Source organism: Erpetoichthys calabaricus, chromosome 13 (genome assembly GCF_900747795.2).
Source record: "Erpetoichthys calabaricus chromosome 13, fErpCal1.3, whole genome shotgun sequence".
In the NCBI taxonomy this organism is placed as follows: domain Eukaryota; kingdom Metazoa; phylum Chordata; class Cladistia; order Polypteriformes; family Polypteridae; genus Erpetoichthys; species Erpetoichthys calabaricus.
Genome location: NC_041406.2, coordinates 82,783,594 through 82,803,374, shown reverse-complemented (window position 1 = coordinate 82,803,374; position 19,781 = coordinate 82,783,594). Strand labels below are relative to the sequence as shown.

The 19,781-nt window shown below is 36.4% G+C and overlaps 1 protein-coding gene across 4 annotated transcripts in view; it reads left to right on the top strand.

The window, feature by feature from the left end:
- agmo (alkylglycerol monooxygenase) overlaps positions 1 to 19,781 on the top strand; it is a 278,974-nt gene that overhangs the window by 159,533 nt on the left and 99,660 nt on the right. For all 4 annotated transcript variants that reach the window (XM_051935716.1, XM_051935717.1, XM_028817173.2 and 1 more), the window contains 4 exons: positions 807 to 872; positions 1,326 to 1,405; positions 2,681 to 2,815; positions 8,694 to 8,810. In XM_051935716.1, the coding sequence (XP_051791676.1) occupies positions 807 to 872; positions 1,326 to 1,405; positions 2,681 to 2,815; positions 8,694 to 8,810 (398 nt within the window). The remainder of the gene's footprint in view (positions 1 to 806; positions 873 to 1,325; positions 1,406 to 2,680; positions 2,816 to 8,693; positions 8,811 to 19,781) is intronic.

Here is a 19,781-nt window from a genome sequence, read left to right as displayed (position 1 = left end):
GAACTATTAAAATCTCAAGATAACCGAGTTCCTTAACTTAAAAACTTCTTACATTGTAAGGCGTACTCACAGATGTACTACACAATAAGTCTATTGCACATATTCTAGCTCTAAGCAACAAAATTAGCATTGCAATGTTCATATGGGTTTTCAAGTCTCATTTGGCTGGATGTGTGCTATTACAGCTTTGTACAAGAATATGTCCTGTGATAGATTTGTATCCAATTGTGGGTTGGTTCCTGCCTTCTATCTGCTGTTAGCACAACCTGCATATCATTGGAGATGTGGGAGAAAAATTCAAACATACATTGATAAGGACAATGTTTGGGCATAGGTATTGAACTTAGGAGGCTGCAGCTGTGGAATAACAGTAGTAACCACTGCACTACCTTGCTGCCCAGGATGGATAATGTTGCTGGAAAGAAATATTATATACAGTACATACAGTATACTCTACAATATAGTCTTAATCTACCTATATTCTTAACTCATATGAAATATGACTACTTGCTGTATTTTCTGTCTTAGATATACTATAGATTTAAAATAAACATGCATTTTTTAATCGTTATTGTTATATGTTCTTTTCTTATAAACTGCAGCTTTTTATTGTATATCAAAAGTGAAGTTGCATTTTTATTGTTTGCATTAAACATTTTAATGGAAAAAGTAGAGTGGGATATACAGTATACAGAGCAATCATACGCACATATAGTGCACACATATTTATGGAATGCATTTAACCACTTCACTCAGTTAATGAATATTATGTTACTTCATCTTTAAGAGATGTTTAATTATTTTAGGAAGAAATCCCTACTGCATTGATAAGAATTATGGAGGGACCCTAATAATATGGGACAGAATTTTCGGTGAGTAGTTTGATTCTTAAAATTTGCTTTGATTTTTAGGAAAACTTACTGTGGTAATTATAAATGAATTTATAGCCTTGTCCAGTTTGGATGCTTTCATCAATACATCCTACTTCATTAAAATCAATTTTTGGAAGTGAAAGCAGAGAGGTGGAATAAATGTAATCCATTTCTGGTTAACTAGCAAGATGTTTTTTACCCCTCAATGTGTCACTTCTGAATTTTGTAAAAATGGCTAATTAAAGGAAACAACTATAAACTGTCAGTCAAACCAAAGCAAACAAAAAATATAAATGAGATAATGCCAAAAAATGTACAAGCTTACTCGACTGTCTGTGGAGCTTTACAATTGAAATCTGAACTACAGTGTACAGTATATGTTTTTAATACAATCAGTTGTATAGTAAAAAGTATAGCAATGGTTGCTCCGCTGTGTTTGTTTTTTTTAATCAGGAACATTTGCACCAGAAAGTGAAAAAGTTGTGTATGGTCTTACCCATCCAATCGACACATTTGATCCATTTTGGGTCCAGGTGAGCATATCAAAGTTAGCTATTCATGACTTAATATTTGATTAGTATAAAGCATACTTTCTAAGTATTAAGTTATTTATATAGTGTAGGTCAATGGACTAGGATTTGATCAGTTATGTTAATTTAGATTTTTTTATTATGCTTTTTATGACAGCCTATAAAATTTTGAGTGTGTGTGTGTTTGTTTATTATAATTATGAAAATCTGTCTGTGATCTGTTATTATAGCGGTTTAAGCTGAACGCCTGAGGTAAAATAGATATGGGGAAGCTATACTAAATACTTTGTTTGGTGTGCTATTTCACATTAAATATTTTTCAGGGAGCTAATTTTAGTGCTTACTCTTAGTTGGTTTTTTTTCAGTAATCTAAGTGTGTAAACATGAATAAACTTCTAATTGTGTGCATCGAGCAGTAAGAATATTCTAGGGTGAAGACTTAGCATTTACCTACCTTAGAATACCAAAATCTAATACCAGTAACCCATACAGGGAAAAAAATATCTACATATTTTGGGGAAGGGCTGGGATGACTTCACAATGTGAGCTTACATATATTTCATACTACTGAAAAGTACATACATGACTCCTTTACAATTTTCCTCTAAAAGTATTTGTTTTCCTACCTCATCCTTACTACAGTGACTTTATTTGGGTTATACAAATTGTTCTCAGTTATCTGCTTAGAGCCTGGGGTACGGTACATGGAATGCTACAGCTCCACAGAACATTCCAATAGACTTGTGGGAAGGTATATGCCCAGCTCTCACCGTTGCTTTTAATTAAGTACTGTATGGTCAGATTACTTAATTGCCATCTTGACAGTGATTAGGTAGCAGGTGTCATTGCATCATACTTTGTTTTATATTGATAGTATATATTATATGTTTTATATAAATTTGAAATGTTAATGACAGTGCTACAGAAGAAATTATATCTAATGAATGCAGAAAATAGAGGATACACTGATAGTATTTTATTCATTAGTATAACAATATGCAGCAACAGTATTCTGTATTCTAAGTTTTATGAAAAATCTTAGCCAGGCAATTTACTTTAAAGCTGCAATAAGTAAATTTTGTTATTTATTTATGTTAATGTATTATGTTCATAAAGGATTTGTATGCTTCTGGGATTTGTTTGAAAAGATTTAAGTTTTCATTTTAACCAACTGTTTGTTTGTAGAGACATGAAAATGCTTAAAGCATTAATGGAATGATGTTATATCATATATTTGTTCAATTTTTAATGATCTATAGCCACTTATTTCCTTTTCAGTTTCACCACTATACTCACATTTGGAAAACGTTTTGGGCTACACCTGGCATTTCAAACAAGCTATCTGTCATTTTCAAAGGACCTGGCTGGGGTCCAGGCAAACCAAGACTCGGACTTCCTGAAGAACTGCCTGAGGTTAGACTGACTTTTAAAAAATATAGTTCAGAGAAATGAAAAAGTATTGAATTCAGATTACTCTGACCACTGAAGAATCATGGAAAATTGTTGCCTGTCTTTATAATATAGTGATTCTTAACATTCCTTTTTTATTGACAAGATGTATGGATTTTTTTGTATTCTCATCTTTCCTTCTACAACCATTTCAGCAGGTGTAGGGGGTTGAATCCACGCTTTACGTAATCCCTTGTCAGTAGTAAATTCTACCAGTATTAGCAACTGACCTATCATCTAAATCACAATTTCTATTTCCCAAATCTAATTTAAAGTTTTAGTTTTTTACAGAAATTAAAAATAATGAAGACATTGTACTATATGATGTATGTATCATTTACTCTTCAATTATAGCAACTTTCAGATGCTAGCTAATATATAATATAATTGTTTTGTCATTTAAAGAAAGTTTTAGTTCTGAATGGCCCTCCCTTTATTGATCTTTAGAAGTCAAAAAACAACAATGTGAATGTTTTACACATAATAATTTTATTCTTCTTCCATTTTGTTCATCCCTGTTGAGTAAAAGCAGATGCAAAATGAAATACAAATATAATAAAGAAGAATAATATTATCAAAATAAACTTTATTTATTTGAGAACAAGAGAAAATATTCATGATGTGCTTGCATATACTCCAGCTTTGTTCATTCCTCAGCTTCTAGCCTGTGATCATGCAGACACCTACCATGTAATAATATTGTTATATTCATAATCCCTTTTAGAGTCTTTGTTAGCTGAATGCTTTTCAAGATTTCTTTCTTCATTTTTCTTAATCATGAAATTCTCTGATCTAGCATGCGCCAGAAACATTTTTAAATGCTGTTTACTCATTTTCTATATGAATTTTGTTTTTATGTTTTTAATCAATGGCTTCATTCAGCATATTTCAACATTTTCTGGCATTTGTCTGAAATTCTTTTTTTTCTTAAGATTCACACATCTGTTAGTTCTCTGATCTATTTATTTGTTTTTCTTTGTTTCTGTACATCTGGCTGGTTCCTTCTTGCTGAAATTCTAGATCCTTCATTTCTTAAATAGACACATGGTCATAGTTTCTAAATTGTGTTTTGTTTAAAAAAAAGGAGTAAATATCTTATTGAAACTCATATAAAATCCATAAATAATTGGAAATAGCACAACTAGAACTATGAATTAAAAAAAAAACTTATTTGATTTTGCTTTTCATCCTAATTTACAGTTTATAGACACTGATTTAATCAAAGTAGGTTCTTCTTCTTCTAGTCCACACATTTTACATTTGCATTTGTTTGACTGCACATTATCTCTGGGTACAAGGCAGGAAAGAGCCCTGGGTATAGTGCCATTTCATTGCAAGGCCCACGCACACACACACATACTTATCCATTTTGGAATAACCATCCAACCTAGCAAGTGGGAAGCGGATACTTTATAGTCATGGCGAGAATGTACAAACTCCTCATGGACAAGATACAGGCACAGAATTCAAATTCCACATGCTGGATCAATGAGTTGGTAGTACAGTACTAGTAAACCAAAATGTTTTTAGAAAATATCTTGAAGATTACAATACTGATTATTAATGTGTTTCTTGCATGTTCACACAATGCTTGCTGAGGTGCAGCATATTTCACTACTGTACAGTGGATTCAGAAAGTATTCAAAACACTTTTTGCATACTTTATTGTGTTGTAGATTTAATTTTAAATTGATAAATTTGCCATTTTCCCCATCAATCTACATTGAATAACCCATAAAAAATAGTGGCTATTCAACTTCATTCTCATTTATCTCAAAATAATCTGTATGAACAGTTCCAGTCTGGTTTTTGTCCCCTCCACAGTACAGAAACGGCACTTATAAAAATTACTAATGACCTTCTTATGGCAGCTGACTATTCTCATCCTCCTTGATCTGAGTGCAGCCTTTGACACTATTTGTCACACTACTCTTCTCAATAGATTATCGTCGATTGGCATTACCCACACTCCACTAGACTGGTTCAGATCCTACCTCTCAGGCCGCACTCAGTTTGTTCAGCTTAAAACTTTCACATCCCAACCCACCGCTGTTACTTCAAGTGTGCCCCAGGGCTCTGTCCTGGGACCCCTCCTTTTCATTATTTACCTCCTTCCCCTTGGTAATATCTTTCGTAAATATGACGTTAGCTTTCATTGTTATGCTGATGACACCCAGCTCTATCTCACTAGCAAACCTACTGCTTCCTTTCCACCCTTCCCACTTACTGATTGCATAGCAGAAATCAAATCCTGGTTTTCTTCAAATTTTCTTAAATTAAATAGTGACAAACCTGAGGTTCTCCTCATTGGTACAAAATCAACATTATCCAAAACTGATCATTTTTCATTTGTTATTGATAATTCCTCTGTCTCCCCTTCCCCACAGGTTAAGAGTCTAGATGTCATCCTTGACAGTACTTTATCCTTTCAGTCCCACATCAATAACATCTCCCAGTCTGCATATTTCCACTTGTGTAACATTAATCGTATTCTCCCCTTCCTCACTCCCCACACCACTGCTATCCTTGTTCATAGCCTTGTCACTTCTCATCTGGATTATTGCAATTCCCTTTTCTTTGGTCTTTCTCGTAAATCTCTTTATAAGCTTCAACTGGTCCAGAATTCAGCTGCCCGTATCATTACTAGAACTCCCTCTATTCACCATATCACTCCCGTTTTGCAGCAGCTTCATTGGCTTCCAGTTAAGTTCCGCATTCAATTCAAAATTCTTCTGTTAACTTTTAAGGCTATCCACAACCTTGCCCCTCCATATCTGTCTGACCTCCTCCATGTTGCCATTCCCTACTGTACCCTTAGATCCTCTTCCTCCATCCACTTGACTTCGTCCGTCTTACCACTATGCTCTGCTCCCCAGCTTTGGAACTCACTACCACCTGAGCTTAGAAATATTGAATCATTTTCACTTTTCAAATCTAAACTTAAAACTCATTTGTTTAAGACTGCTTTTTCCCTTTGATTACAATTGCTCTGTCTGATTTTAACTTTTGTATTTTACTTATTGTTTATAATCTGTGTTTTGTCTATTGTTCGGTTTCCTTGAGTGTTTACAAAGGCGCCTACAAATAAATAAAATGTATTATTATTATAATGTCAAAGTGAAAACATGTTTTCTGATGCAAATTAAAAAGACACAGATGAAAATAAGAACATATTAGTGTAATGCATTTGAAAAGGAATCATTGTTATTTGCATATGAAACTTTATTACTATAATTACAGTATTTTTATGCATAAAATAGTTTCATTTTACACAGATAGTGGCTATTGATTAGCCACTATTGACTTGCATATCCAGGTCTTTTCTTCCCCATCCTTGACCAATCTATTTGAATTCAAAGTGATTTGTCTGCCCCACCATCTATTTAACTTGAAATGTATATAGCAGTTTCTGTAACAATATCCTGAAATGAAAAAAACTGTGTTTCAAAAATGAATGGATGGTATAATAAAGCTAATAATACAACTTTGATTTACATAAAAAGTATCCTTTTGTCTGTCCCTGGCTACAAAAAATTGATATGTTATATATGTAGCTTAAGGTATCTATATATATAAAATGCCTATGTGCTTCCAGGTGTCCGTGTGTGGGTGTCTTCTGGTGAAGTGCACATGCACGGGGCACGGTGCGACTCGCAATATTACTGTCATAGAAAGTTAGAGGCGTTTTACGGAAATACAAACCAGTATTACTGTGAGAGGAAATTAAAGGTACACAATACAGTGACACATATTACAGCCACATACAAGCCAATATTACTGTCAGAGGAGATTAAAGGCATATTACCGACGTGCACGCCTGTATTACCGCCAGAGAAAATTAAAGGTATATTACGGACGTACAAGCCAGCTGACGTACAAGACGGTATCCTTCAATAAGGGCGTGCACAAAAAGGCGAGCCTCAAAAGGACGACCTCAATTGGGCGCAGCGAATAAAAGCACGCGTAAATAAAGATCTGCACCTGTTGCTCTTCACATATTCCAGAGCCATTTGAACTGAATTATCTACGCGCCCTTATTGAATTGAGCCGTACAAGACAGTATTACTGTCACAGAAAATTAAAGACACACAGTACACGGCGGCAGCCCACGAAGAACGGTCAGCTCAGCAAGTAAACATCAACAAAAGAAAGCCTGAAAGAAAGAAAAATACGACCAACAAAAAGAATAAGGTCAAAGTCCCTAGCCATTTAATATAGACTGTTCCTACTAATGTTTATGCACTACTGTTCTAGCGCCCGTTATTGTAACGGGCTAAATGACTAGTATACTATATAATTCAGTGTGGATTGCACCACTTTTGTTTTGCAAAGAAAAAAATATATAGTATATATATATATATATATATATATATATATATATATATATATATATATATATATATATATATATATACACAAAACTATATTTACATACATGTACTTTGGGCAGCAATGTAGCACAGCGGTTAGTGACGCTCTCACATTTCCAACATATTGGCTCAGTCATTGTCTGTTGGTCATCTACACCTTCTTCCCATGTCAGTGTGTGTTGTTTTTCTTCAAGGAATTCCTGTTTCTCTCCCTTATCCATGCATGTTAGATTAATTTGGTGTGTGAATAAGCATGCTCTGTAAGGGACTGACTTTCCATATAGTTGCTTGATGCTGTTGGGATAGTTTTCTGAAACCCTCCAGGGAAACAAAGTACTTCTGGGAAAGGCTTCTGAAACCCTCATGAGAATCAAGATGGTTTAGTAATTAATGCATTTTTATATGATTTCCGGTTAATTTCAATCTTTACCCTCATGTTCATGAAAACAATTAACTACAAATAAATTATAATTGACTGTTCTGCATTTAAAAGTTTATGTCTGTTAAGTGAAATGAGTAATAAAATAAATAACCAATCTAAAATATCTATTGATGGTTTATTCTGAATGATTGCTTATGTTGATAGAAGAGAGATGTTAGTCTGGCATGGTTTGTTAAACTATATTTTATTCCCAATTTTATATTAATAAAATCTATTTTGTAATGTGGTAAAATTAGGTGCTGGTCACAGTGATTTCAATCTTTCTCATTTCAAAGCATCACTGCTCCAAATCTTTGAAAATGAGGTAAGTTAATAAGTTGGTTGTCACTGACTCTATAAAAAAAAAAATTCGGACATGAGCGTCAATAGGCTTTGCACCCAAGGACTATTCTATAACATTTCATTAATTACTGACTGCTCTGATGCTGATCGTTCTGATCATATATAGGTCATTATGATAGCAAATGACGAGAAGAATTAATAATTAACTGCACAGAATTACGGTATTTGAATGTTCCTCTATAGTGCCTCTTTCTCTTACACGATTTAGCTCAAAAACTAATCAGCGTATTGTTATCTCATAACAGGCTTAAGTTTCTAGTTTGGTATTTTTCCATTCAGCTGTTTTAGCTGTCGACTGTCCTCAAAAAACTCTGACACACGGACACACACCCATCTCCGAGATATCAGTATTTTTGGTATCAATGGACCCTAAGACACCGAGAGCCATCGAAAACTGGAACTCAAAGTTTTTGACGAATCTAAAACTTTGACTCCTACCCCATAGACGATAAAAGAAGTATTGTTTTGTATGATATGGTTTTTATAACAGCAAATTATTTTGACATTCATTGAAATATGAAAATGACATGTAAAAGCTCTAGTTCAAAAACTTGAATAGCCTTTAATATGAAGATGTGTTAAGTGTTAAAAAATGTCTATTTTATTAGAAGGTCCTACTTGTTATAACTTCTATAAGTGTTCCATTAAGGTAATTTTATTTATTTAATTTTTTTTATTTTTTTTTCAGATAACTGGGAAAGAAGTTCTATACAATCCAGCATTACCAGCCAGTATGCAAGCATATGCACTAATGCATTTTCTCCTGATTGTAGGCATTTACCATGAAATGTTTGCTTCAAAAGCTGTAAGTAGTCACATCATAATATTTTTTTCACAATGACAGAAATTTGCAGGCATAGTGTTAGTGGAATGTTCAAGTGGTTATGAGGAATGTGCAGGGCCTGACTTTTTCTTTGAAATATTTTTGCTCTTCTTGTTTTTTTCCACTCTGGAAACAGAACAGCTCTTTCTAAAAAAGGATATACGATCTCAAGTTTTCCCTGTAGTTGTCTTTGGAAGTTACCACTCCCAAGGTGATTTTGGCTCGCTTGAAATTTCTGGCATACAACTCATCCAACCCAAAATGCAAAAAAAAAGTTTGATTTTTTACTTTCCTATTCTGCCATATTACCTTAGAAAAGCAGTTACATGTGTATTACAGATCTGTACTGGAATTCATTTAAAATTGTTAAAATAAATATTTGCGTATAGCTAAAAAGAAACCTCATGCTGGTGCAAGGGGCCTAATATAAACTGCTGTTATGTGAGTGTTGATGTGTTTGTAAACATCTTATTCAGTCCAGAGTTGGTTGCTGCCTTGTGCTCAGTGCTGTCAGAAATATCACTTGACTTTCTGTTGCCCTATGATCCATATATACTGCTGGAATAAAATAAAATCTTAGGATCTTGTACAGTATTTAAAACCTGCAGAGAGAGAGAGTTAGAGGAACATTTTAGCTTGAAAAATATGGGCAGATGGAGGCTAGATGCTTCCCCAAACAATTTGTTTGTATTTTTGAGAGAGTGATTCTTTGTAAATGATCCACACAAGAGATATTAAAGTAATTATTATTTAAGAATCCTACTTACTCATCACTGGCTACACCTGTGATGTGGAAGTTTTAAAATGGAGATGGGGGTACATCTTAATCAATTGCAAGTACAATGTTACAATTTTTTTGTTCAGCTTTTCTATTCAACCTACAGTATGTACAGAGGTGATAAAAATCGCAAAAGTATGAAACCATAAAAAGCTAGTGCCTCTTCAGTTAAACTACAGTATAAAGTGTGATTAAAATGCAAGATGCAGAAGATCTGTCCTCAGGATTATATATATGTCAAAAAATGCAAATAAATGTTCATGTTTTTATCATTGGATTTTTCTTGAGAAAATTTTATTTTGTAGGAAAACATAAAAGCAGATCTGCACTCATATTTATTTAGTCTGATATTATTAAAAGTAATATTCAGTTTTATAAGTGATATGCATTAAAACCTAAACGCAAGACAGCCATGGCTAAATGTAAAACTGTTACTTCATTTTCAAAGAAGCAAACAGTAAACAAATGATTACTTACTATACAGCCTGGAGAATTAATAAAGGCATTTTCTTGATCAACATATTTGGTTTGGTTCACAATTGAAATTGTATTTAAACAAAGAGACTGTTGTCAGTTCAGTTGTTCTTCATGTAGTATCTGTATTGGGGAGTGTTACTTTTAAAAGTAACTTAGTTACACTATCATTACATACAAAAAAGTAACTAAATATATAGTTACTTGTTATACATGTAATGTGTTACAAACAGTGCATTACTTTTGTGTAAAATTTTCTTTTTATATGAGAACTGCACGTTTCACTGGCCAGCATTTGTTATTATATCCTGTACCCATGAACCTTCATGAAACTGACCAGAGACACCGCCAAATTTGATAATTTACTAGTATTTTGTAAATACTGTAGCACCCTGGGTCTGGATCTGACAGGGTCATGCTCCTCAGGTGACTGAATGCCTGGAGAAGCTGGCTATAAACAGCAGCCTCTGAGCAGAGAAGGGAGAGCACGGACACACCACTTAAAGGTCACATTGATCATGTCTACTGGCTGCTAAAGCTCATCGGCTTCTTGACTAATCACACTGTGTGATTTTACAAATCATGCACGACAGAGTCACCAGTAATATGTGTGCTTAGACTGCACGAAAATGTTTGGTCTGACTGATACGCTATGATGTTTAGAATATAAGTGCACATGGTCCCTACGGACAGTTAAACCCATTCAAAAACACAGGCTTCTCAGAATATCAACAAAGAAAAGCACTTGCTATACTCTGTTCTGAAAGTACAAAGAAACGAAAAATGTGAGATTGGACAACAACATGGTCTTTCTATTTTATAGAGGGAATTTGAGGTAAGTAGTATATGTAATTTGCCATTATGTGTACTTATTTCAGGTTCTTCCAGTAAAGGTTTCCTATGATGTTTTTGTCATTGGCTGTTTAGTTGTATGTGTGTTATTATATGGTTTTTCTGAAAATAAGCTAACATTGGCAATACCTAATGTACAACATACTGCAATTGATGCACAATTAAATTTCATATTTGACAACAGAAAATCATTTTCGGAGACTGCTCACACTACAAGAAAGCCAACTGACATTTTTGACATAATAGAAATTCATCTACTTGTACAAAAGCCCAATCGTAAGATGAAGTCAGGCATTGCAACCCCTGTCATACTGCATGTGAAAAAATGGGCGATAAAGATGAAATTTGGGCCGACTCCGAAAATCATTCAGCAACTGCAAACAGGGCTTAAAATTGTCCAGAAATTGCACAGTATATGCTCTGCACTGCACCCAGTGTTGCTACAATGATCACTGGCTCCATGTAAACTGCTCAGATTAAATTTATTCCTCAGCACATGCAAGATTAAATGTATGCCTGTAACTTTTGTTCATTTCTTTTTCACTTGATTGTATGCTACCTACGTGCTTAACCTCCTCCTCACTAGCTGTGTGTGCATGATCTGACAACAGTAGGTACTGTTTTCATGGAAGAAAAAACAATACTTAAGTAATTTTTTTGGAGTGGAGGGAATAATTTTCTGTTGCATCTAATGCTGGGCAATATATCAAATATCTGATTTTATATTTAATAAAAAGCAATCTGACTGTTAAATAAATTCCACAAAATCTACAGCACTCTTTCTAAGTATGTCTATGTCGACTCCATCCATGTAGCCTGGCAATGTATAGTGTGAATAAAAACAGAGATAGGATCAGAAGAGTAAGCTATTAGAACAGGTACAGTTAGCGCAACTGCTTGCAAGTGGTTTCATTTTTCCAGGATGACAGCTCAAGGAGTGCAGCACCTAAAGATAAAACACATTACTGCATATGAAAAGCCATTCTGGTACGTGCAGTGCCAGCAATGTGCTCTTGAGCCTCACTGATAAAATGGGTCCCTGCGAAGTTGCATAAATTGTTTGCTGTTCAGATGCAGTGGATTTTGGGGTTTGGTGAGGTGGGTTTGTAGATAAGAGATACAGTGAATGCCATATTGCAAAGCAGGCTTTTGCTTGTTTAACCCAAAGATTCCAAGTATATATCTCTGTAACCTGTAACCTCCACCAAGCACCAAGTAGTTTGAGTTGACTCCAATAGGCACCAATAGATAGATAGATAGATAGATAGATAGATAGATAGATAGATAGATAGATAGATAGATAGATAGATAGATAGATAGATAGATAGATAGATAGATAGATAGATAGATAGATAGATAGATAGATACTTTATTAATCCCAGGGGGAAATTCACATACTCCAGCAGCAAAAAATATTAAATTAAAGAGTAATAAAAAATGCAGGTAAAAAACAGACAATAACTTGAATAATGTTCAACGTTTACCCCCTCTGGTGGAATTGAAGAGTCGCATAGTTTGGGGGAGGAATGATCTTCTCAGTCTGTCAGTGGAGCAGGACAGTGACAGCAGTCTGTCGCTGAAACTGCTCCTCTGTCTGGAGATGACACTGTTTAATGGATGTAGTGGATTCTCCATAATTGATAGGAGCCTGCTGAGTGCCCGTTGCTCTGCTACGGATGTCAAACCGTCCAGCTTTATGCCATCAATAGAGCCTGCCTTCCTCACCAGTTTGTCCAGGCGTGAGGCATCCTTCTTCTTAATGCTGCCTCCCCAGTACACCACTGCGTAAAAGAGGGCACTCGCAACAACCATCTGATAGAACATCTGCAGCATCTTACTGCAGATGTTGAAGGATGCCAGTCTTCTAAGGAAGTACAGGCGGCTCTGTCCTTTCTTGCACAGAGAATCAGTATTGGCAGTCCAGTCCAATTTATCGTCCAGCTGCACTCCCAGGGGCGGCACGGTGGCGCAGTGGGTAGCGCTGCTGCCTCGCAGTTGGGAGATCTGGGGACCTGGGTTCGATTCCCGGGTCCTCCCTGCGTGGAGTTTGCATGTTCTCCCCGTGTCTGCGTGGGTTTCCTCCGGGCGCTCCGGTTTCCTCCCACGTTCCAAAGACATGCAGGTTAGGTGGATTGGCGATTCTAAATTGGCCCTAGTGTGTGGTTGGTGTGTGGGTGTGTTTGTGTGTGTCCTGCGGTGGGTTGGCACCCTGCCCAGGATTGTTTCCTGCCTTGTGCCCTGTGTTGGCTGGGATTGGCTCCAGCAGACCCCCGTGACCCTGTGTTTGGATTCAGCGGGTTGGAAAATGGATGGATGGATGGATGCACTCTCAGGTATTTATAGGTCTGCACCCTCTTCACACAGTCACCTCTGATGATCACGGGTTCCATGAGGGGCCTGGGTCTCCTAAAATCCACCACCAGTTCCTTGGTTTTGCTGGTGTTCAGTCGTAGGTGGTTTAAGTCGCACCATTTAACAAAGTCCTTGATGAGGTTTCTATACTCCTCCTCCTGCCCACTCCTGATGCAGCCCACGATAGCAGTGTCGTCAGCAAACTTTTGCATGTGGCAGGACTCCGAGTTATATTGTAAGTCCGATGTATATAGGCTGAACAGGACTGGAGAAAGTACAGTCCCCTGCGGCGCTCCTGTGTTGCTGACCACAATGTCAGATCTGCAATTCCCGAGACGCACATACTGAGGTCTGTTTGTAAGATAGTCCACGATCCATGCCACCAGGTATGAATCTACTCCCATCTCTGTCAGCTTGTCCCTAAGGAGCAGAGGTTGGATGGTGTTGAAGGCGCTAGAGAAGTCTAGAAACATAATTCTTACAGTGCCACTGCCTCTGTCCAAGTGGGAGAGGGATCGATGTAGCATATAGATGATGGCATCTTCCGCTCCCACCTTCTCCTGGTATGCGAACTGCAGAGGGTCGAGGGCGTGTTGGACCTGTGGCCTCAGGTGGTGAAGCAGCAGCCGCTCCATGGTCTTCATCACATGTGATGTTAGAGCGACAGGCCGGAAGTCATTCAGCTCACCAGGACGTGATACCTTTGGGACTGGGGTGATGCAAGATGTTTTCCAAAGCCTCGGGACTTTCCCCTGTTCCAGGTTCAGGTTGAAGATGCGCTGTAGAGGACCCCCCAGCTCTGATGCACAGACCTTCAGCAGTCGTGGCGATACTCCATCTGGACCTGCTGCTTTGCTGGCACGAAGTTTCCTCAGCTCTCTGCTCACTTGCGCTGCTGTAATTGTGGGTGGGGATGTCTCTCCTATGTTGGTATCAGCAGAAGGATGTGTAGAGAGTGCAGTACTCCGAGGTGAGAGTGGGTTAGGGTGGTCAAACCTGTTAAAGAAGATGTTCATTTGGTTTGCTCTCTTCATGTCTCTCTCGATGGTGGTACCCCGCTTCGAGCTGCAGCCAGTGATGATCTTCATCCCATCCCACACTTCCTTCATGCTGTTGTTCTGCAACTTCTGCTCCAGCTTTCTCCTGTACTGCTCCTTCGCAGCCCTGAGCTGGACTCGGAGTTCCTTCTGCACGCACTTGAGCTCATGCTGATCACCGTCTTTAAAGGCCCTTTTCTTCTGGTTCAAAAGGCCCTTGATGTCACTTGTAATCCATGGCTTGTTGTTAGCATAGCAGCGTACAGTTCTTACTGGAACTACAGTGTCCATACAGAAGTTGATGTAGTCAGTAGTGCAGTCAACAACCTCCTCAATGTTCTCACTATGTGATCCCTGCAGGATATCCCAGTCTGTAGTTCCAAAACATTGTCTCAGAGCATTCTCAGCCTCTGGGGTCCACTTCCTGAATGATCGTGTGGTTACAGGTAGGACTCTCACTTTTGGTTTGTAGTGAGGCTGAAGCAGAACCAGGTTATGATCTCCTTTCCCAAGCGCAGGCAGCGGGGTGGCACTGTATGCGTCTTTAACGTTTGCATATAGTAAATCAATAGTCTTATTTCCCCGGGTGTTGCAGTCCACATACTGGGAGAATGCAGGTAATGTTTTGTCCAGCGTCACATGGTTAAAGTCTCCAGCAATTAGCACAAGTGCCTCGGGGTGCTGCGTTTGTAACTTAGCAACAGCAGAATGGATGATGTCACTCGCTATCTCCACGTCCGCCCGAGGAGGAATATACACAATGACAACAATGACGTGTCCAAACTTACAATAGAGTCTAGCTGTAGGCCTCCAGAGCTTTGCCTTTGTTGTGGGAGGGTTATCTGACTCAAATAATGCCAATTACTGTTAAGTAAGTTAATTCCACCTACTTGGAGCTCCAGGGTGGAGGCTGTGGTCTACAGAGATACCAGACTTATTTAACTTGCTCCCAGAATATACCTGTTCTTTGTCAGTGGTCAAATAACTATAATAGCCAGTAATTAACATCACACCAGAAGTGAGATGTCATTCTTCAAAGTTTGTGTATCAATAGTGAGGTAAAACAGCATTACTGTCCATTTTATTTTCATGTTGAGTTTGATTTTTTGTTTAGCAGGTGAATTGAGTTTCCTAATGACTGTGAGAAAGTCTGTCCTGAATGATTAAGTTACAAATGTTGTGTTATTTCATATTTGCAGTGTTTAACTTCTCACATTTTGAAGTTGTGCACATCAATGATCAAACAAACATAAGAGGTAAAAAATACAACTGTTCTAAAAGTTTAGCTAATGTCTATATAATGTTATCATTTTTATTTTAGGTATATATATATTACATTCCTAGCAAGCCTTCATCCACACATTTAATCACAGTATGTGTCAGTGCTTGAGATACAACATTTCTTCAAATTCCTTTTTAGATAAATACAGATTATTTTACTGCAGGTTCTAGTACTTGTTAGATTTGTTTTGTAATTCTGTTTCAATTATTTCTAAAAGTACTGAACAGATATTGTATTTTACTCACTGTTTGGTGTAGCTTAACTGTTCTGTTTCATTATATACTAGCAAAATACCCGCGCTTCGCAGCGGAGAAGTAGTGTGTTAAAGTGGTTATGTAAACACATATATACTGTACATATACATATATACATATATATACATATCTAGATATTCACATATCTACATATACATATATATACATATATACATATATATATATATATATATATATATATATATATACATATACACATCCACATATATATACATATATATATACACATCCACATATATATACATATATATATACACATACCAACATATATATACACATACATATACACACATACATACACACACACATATAGATATATACATATACACACACATACATACATACACATACATATATATATACACACATACATACATACACACACACATATATATATATATATATATATATATATATATATATACACATACAGACACATATATATACATATACATATTTACATATCTACATATATATATATACATATCTACATATATATACACATATATATATATACATATCTACATATATATATATATATACTGTAGACATACATATATACATACATACATTCACATAGCGGCGAAGTACTTAATTTTTATTAAGAAGAAAAAAAAACCTTTTTAAATTGAGGGAAAATATACCAATAACAATTTAAGGATCTGTTTTTTTGTGAAGGTACCTTTACACAGCCTCTCCGCTGTTTTATAAACGAGCGCCATATAAGGCCGTCCTTTCTCCTTGCTTAGTGGTTCTGTATTGTTTTATTGTTCGTTTATTACGATTGTTATAGTTATTGTGTAGCTATTTGAGACTCACTTTTCTGTTCAGGTACCCATTTCCTTTATGTAATCCGCGGATTCTCCGCTATTTTTTGTTCGTTTATTACGATTATAGTTATTTATTGATTCCCTTCTTTAGCTGACTGCCTGCTCATATAAGGCGCTCTGCTGTTTTTTTGTGAAGCAGCCTTTACACAGCTTCTCCGCTGTTTTATAAACGAACGCCATATAAGCCCATCCTTTTTCCTTGCTTCGCCAAGGAAGCAGCCTTTTTATTTAATCCACGGGTTCTCTGCTGTTTTATTGTTCGTTTATTACGATTGTTATAGTTCTCTTTGTATACCACGTTGTCAGTTCAGCACTCCGGTTGTAAAATGACCAAGCTGTGCAAGCTTACTGTTGAGAATGCAACGTATAGTTGTACAGGAGAAAAGCAATCTTGCCTCAAATCAATGGCAACCTTTTGTAGGTCTATGAACTTAATTTAAACTTTAGGTTTACACGGTGCTTTGTTTCCGAAGTACATGCACTCATGAATATGTCTGTATGCGTCAGTCGCTTCATATTCTTTTCCTACATTATCAATTGTGTAATGTGTTTTTTGAACAGGTTTGATTCATCGAAGTGATCACTCGTGCTGCGTTCAGTCAGTTCACGTGAGCCGCTCTCTTGTGTGATGTTGGGATGTCCATGGCTTTATTTAATGTTAGCTAAGACCCGGCACTTAAAAGTTTCTTGTTACAGCAATTTTAACTCTGTTACAAAGTGATCCAAAGTCTCGTTTATACCTCGTGTCTTCTCATTAAACTTGTATGTCTTGAATATGGTATTGCAAACGGCAGCGGGAGCGTTTCTGTACACTTAATTTAAACTTATGGTTTACACTGTGCTTTGTTTCCACAGTAGCTGCACTTATGAATATGCTTGTATGCGTCACTCGCTCGTTTCTTATTGTTTCACTGCCTTCTCAATAGTGTAATGAGTGATCACTCGTGCTGCGTTCAGTCAGTTCACGTGAGCCGCTCTCTTGTGTGATGTTGCGATGTCCACGGCTTTATTTAATGTTAGCTAAGACCCGGCACTTAAAAGTTTCTCGCTACAGCAATTTTAACTCTGTTACAAAGTGATCCAAAGTCTCGTTTATACCTCGTGTCTTCTCATTAAACTTGTATGTCGCGAATATGGTATTGCAAACGGCAGCGGGAGCGTTTCTATAAACTTAATTTAAACTTACGGTTTACACCGTGCTTTGTTTCCGCAGTAGCTGCACTTATGAATATGCTTGTATGCGTCACTCGCTTGCGTCTTATTGTTTCGCTGCCTTCTCAATTGTGTAATGAATGTTTTCTTCAGCGCTCTTTGGGGCTCTTCCATGTTTTCTACGTACTGCGTTCACAGTCAATTCACATGATTACGTGGGAGGCGTGATGACGCGATACGCAACTCCGCCTCCCACGGCCATCAAGCTGCAGTCTATTACAGTATATGGACAAAAAAGAGGTTCCAGTTATGACCATTACGCATAGAATTTCGAAATGAAACCTGCCTAACTTTTGTAAGTAAACTGTAAGGAATGAGCCTGCCAAATTTCAGCCTTCCACCTACACGGGAAGTTGGAGAATTAGTGATGAGTGAGTCAGTCAGTCAGTGAGTGAGTGAGTGAGTGAGTCAGTGAGGGCTTTGCCTTTTATAGATTTCAGACCACCCATGAAATGTCATCAGGCTGAAGGATTTGATTTCTTTATATTTATAAAATAGGAATAAAAGGATTAAATATACTGTTGTCCTTTGTGCTGCAGTCTGTGATTCTTTGATTAGAGTCAGAAAAGGCATGTATATGCAAATACAGTTTAGGACCATTACAAAGAATGTAAATTATAAAAATATATATATACAGTATGTACAATAATACATACTGTATGCACATTTATTTTCATCTGTGATTTGCATGGTACTGACTTGAGAAATTTGTCTTTCGTTATATAAAACAGTCTAACAGAGAGAGATTGAGAGATATCAAAGTTAACTGATTGAAAGACACCGATGCCTGCAAGGAAGACAGGAATTTGAACATAATACATTCAATGGAAACTCAAAATTAAGCAAAGGAGACATAAAATAAAAACAGTTCAAAAAAACATGCTGTTTGAGAAGTTACATTGAGGCACAGCTATTCAAGAAATTATTTCATTTTGGAGAGAAAACAGTTTACTTTGCTAATATTTCATATTTTTAATGTGAGAAAATATACCAAGTTTATGGTATATAGTGTATTTTCTTTCAGTATTTAAGGTGTTTTTAAGAACATCTCAAGATATTTTGTGCATCGCAGGTTTGTTCAAAGTAAGTGCAATTTCAATTTAAGTCCATATCTCCCAGCCCTAGTTGTAACACATATGTTTGTTTTTTGAAGTAACGCAGGAAATAAGTATTGCATTACGTTACTCATTACTTTAAAAAGTAATTTGACTGAGTAACACATGTTACTTTTAATTTGATAACCCCAACACTGGTATTCATTTATGAGGTGATTTACATTATTCAGGTTTAAAAGTGTTACTGTCTGTAATTATTATGTTTAAAACAAGAAATGAAAAACATATAGCTGAAATAAGTTTTAGGGAAATCTGACAATCAACAATCTTGTAAATGTTGTTGGCTCAAGAAGCATATGAACAATGTGTGTATAATTCTGCTAGAGAAAAAAGTTCAATCCTAGATTTTTAGAACTGCCACTGCCTATATGGAGTCTGTGCATTCCTCGTGTGTCTGACTGGATTTTCTGTATTATGATTTCTCTCCATATTCAAAAGATACAAATGAAAGGTTAATTTATGTCTCTGAAAAGGCCATATATAAATAAGAATAGGCTACATTTGTGCACATCCCTTTAAAGGAATAATTTATTGTTAAAATGGGAGGGATGCTATCCCTATAGTATAAAAATGTAAGAAAATAGTTTTGCCACAAAGTTACTTACATAATTATGCTATTTAAAATAAATGTCTTTTAGACTACTAAATGGTAAACAAATCTAAAGTTTAAATAGTGCAGTTTGTGCTTTTCAGATGCCTTATAATAAGAAAAAAATCTCATTGACAAGAGACACATCATCATAATG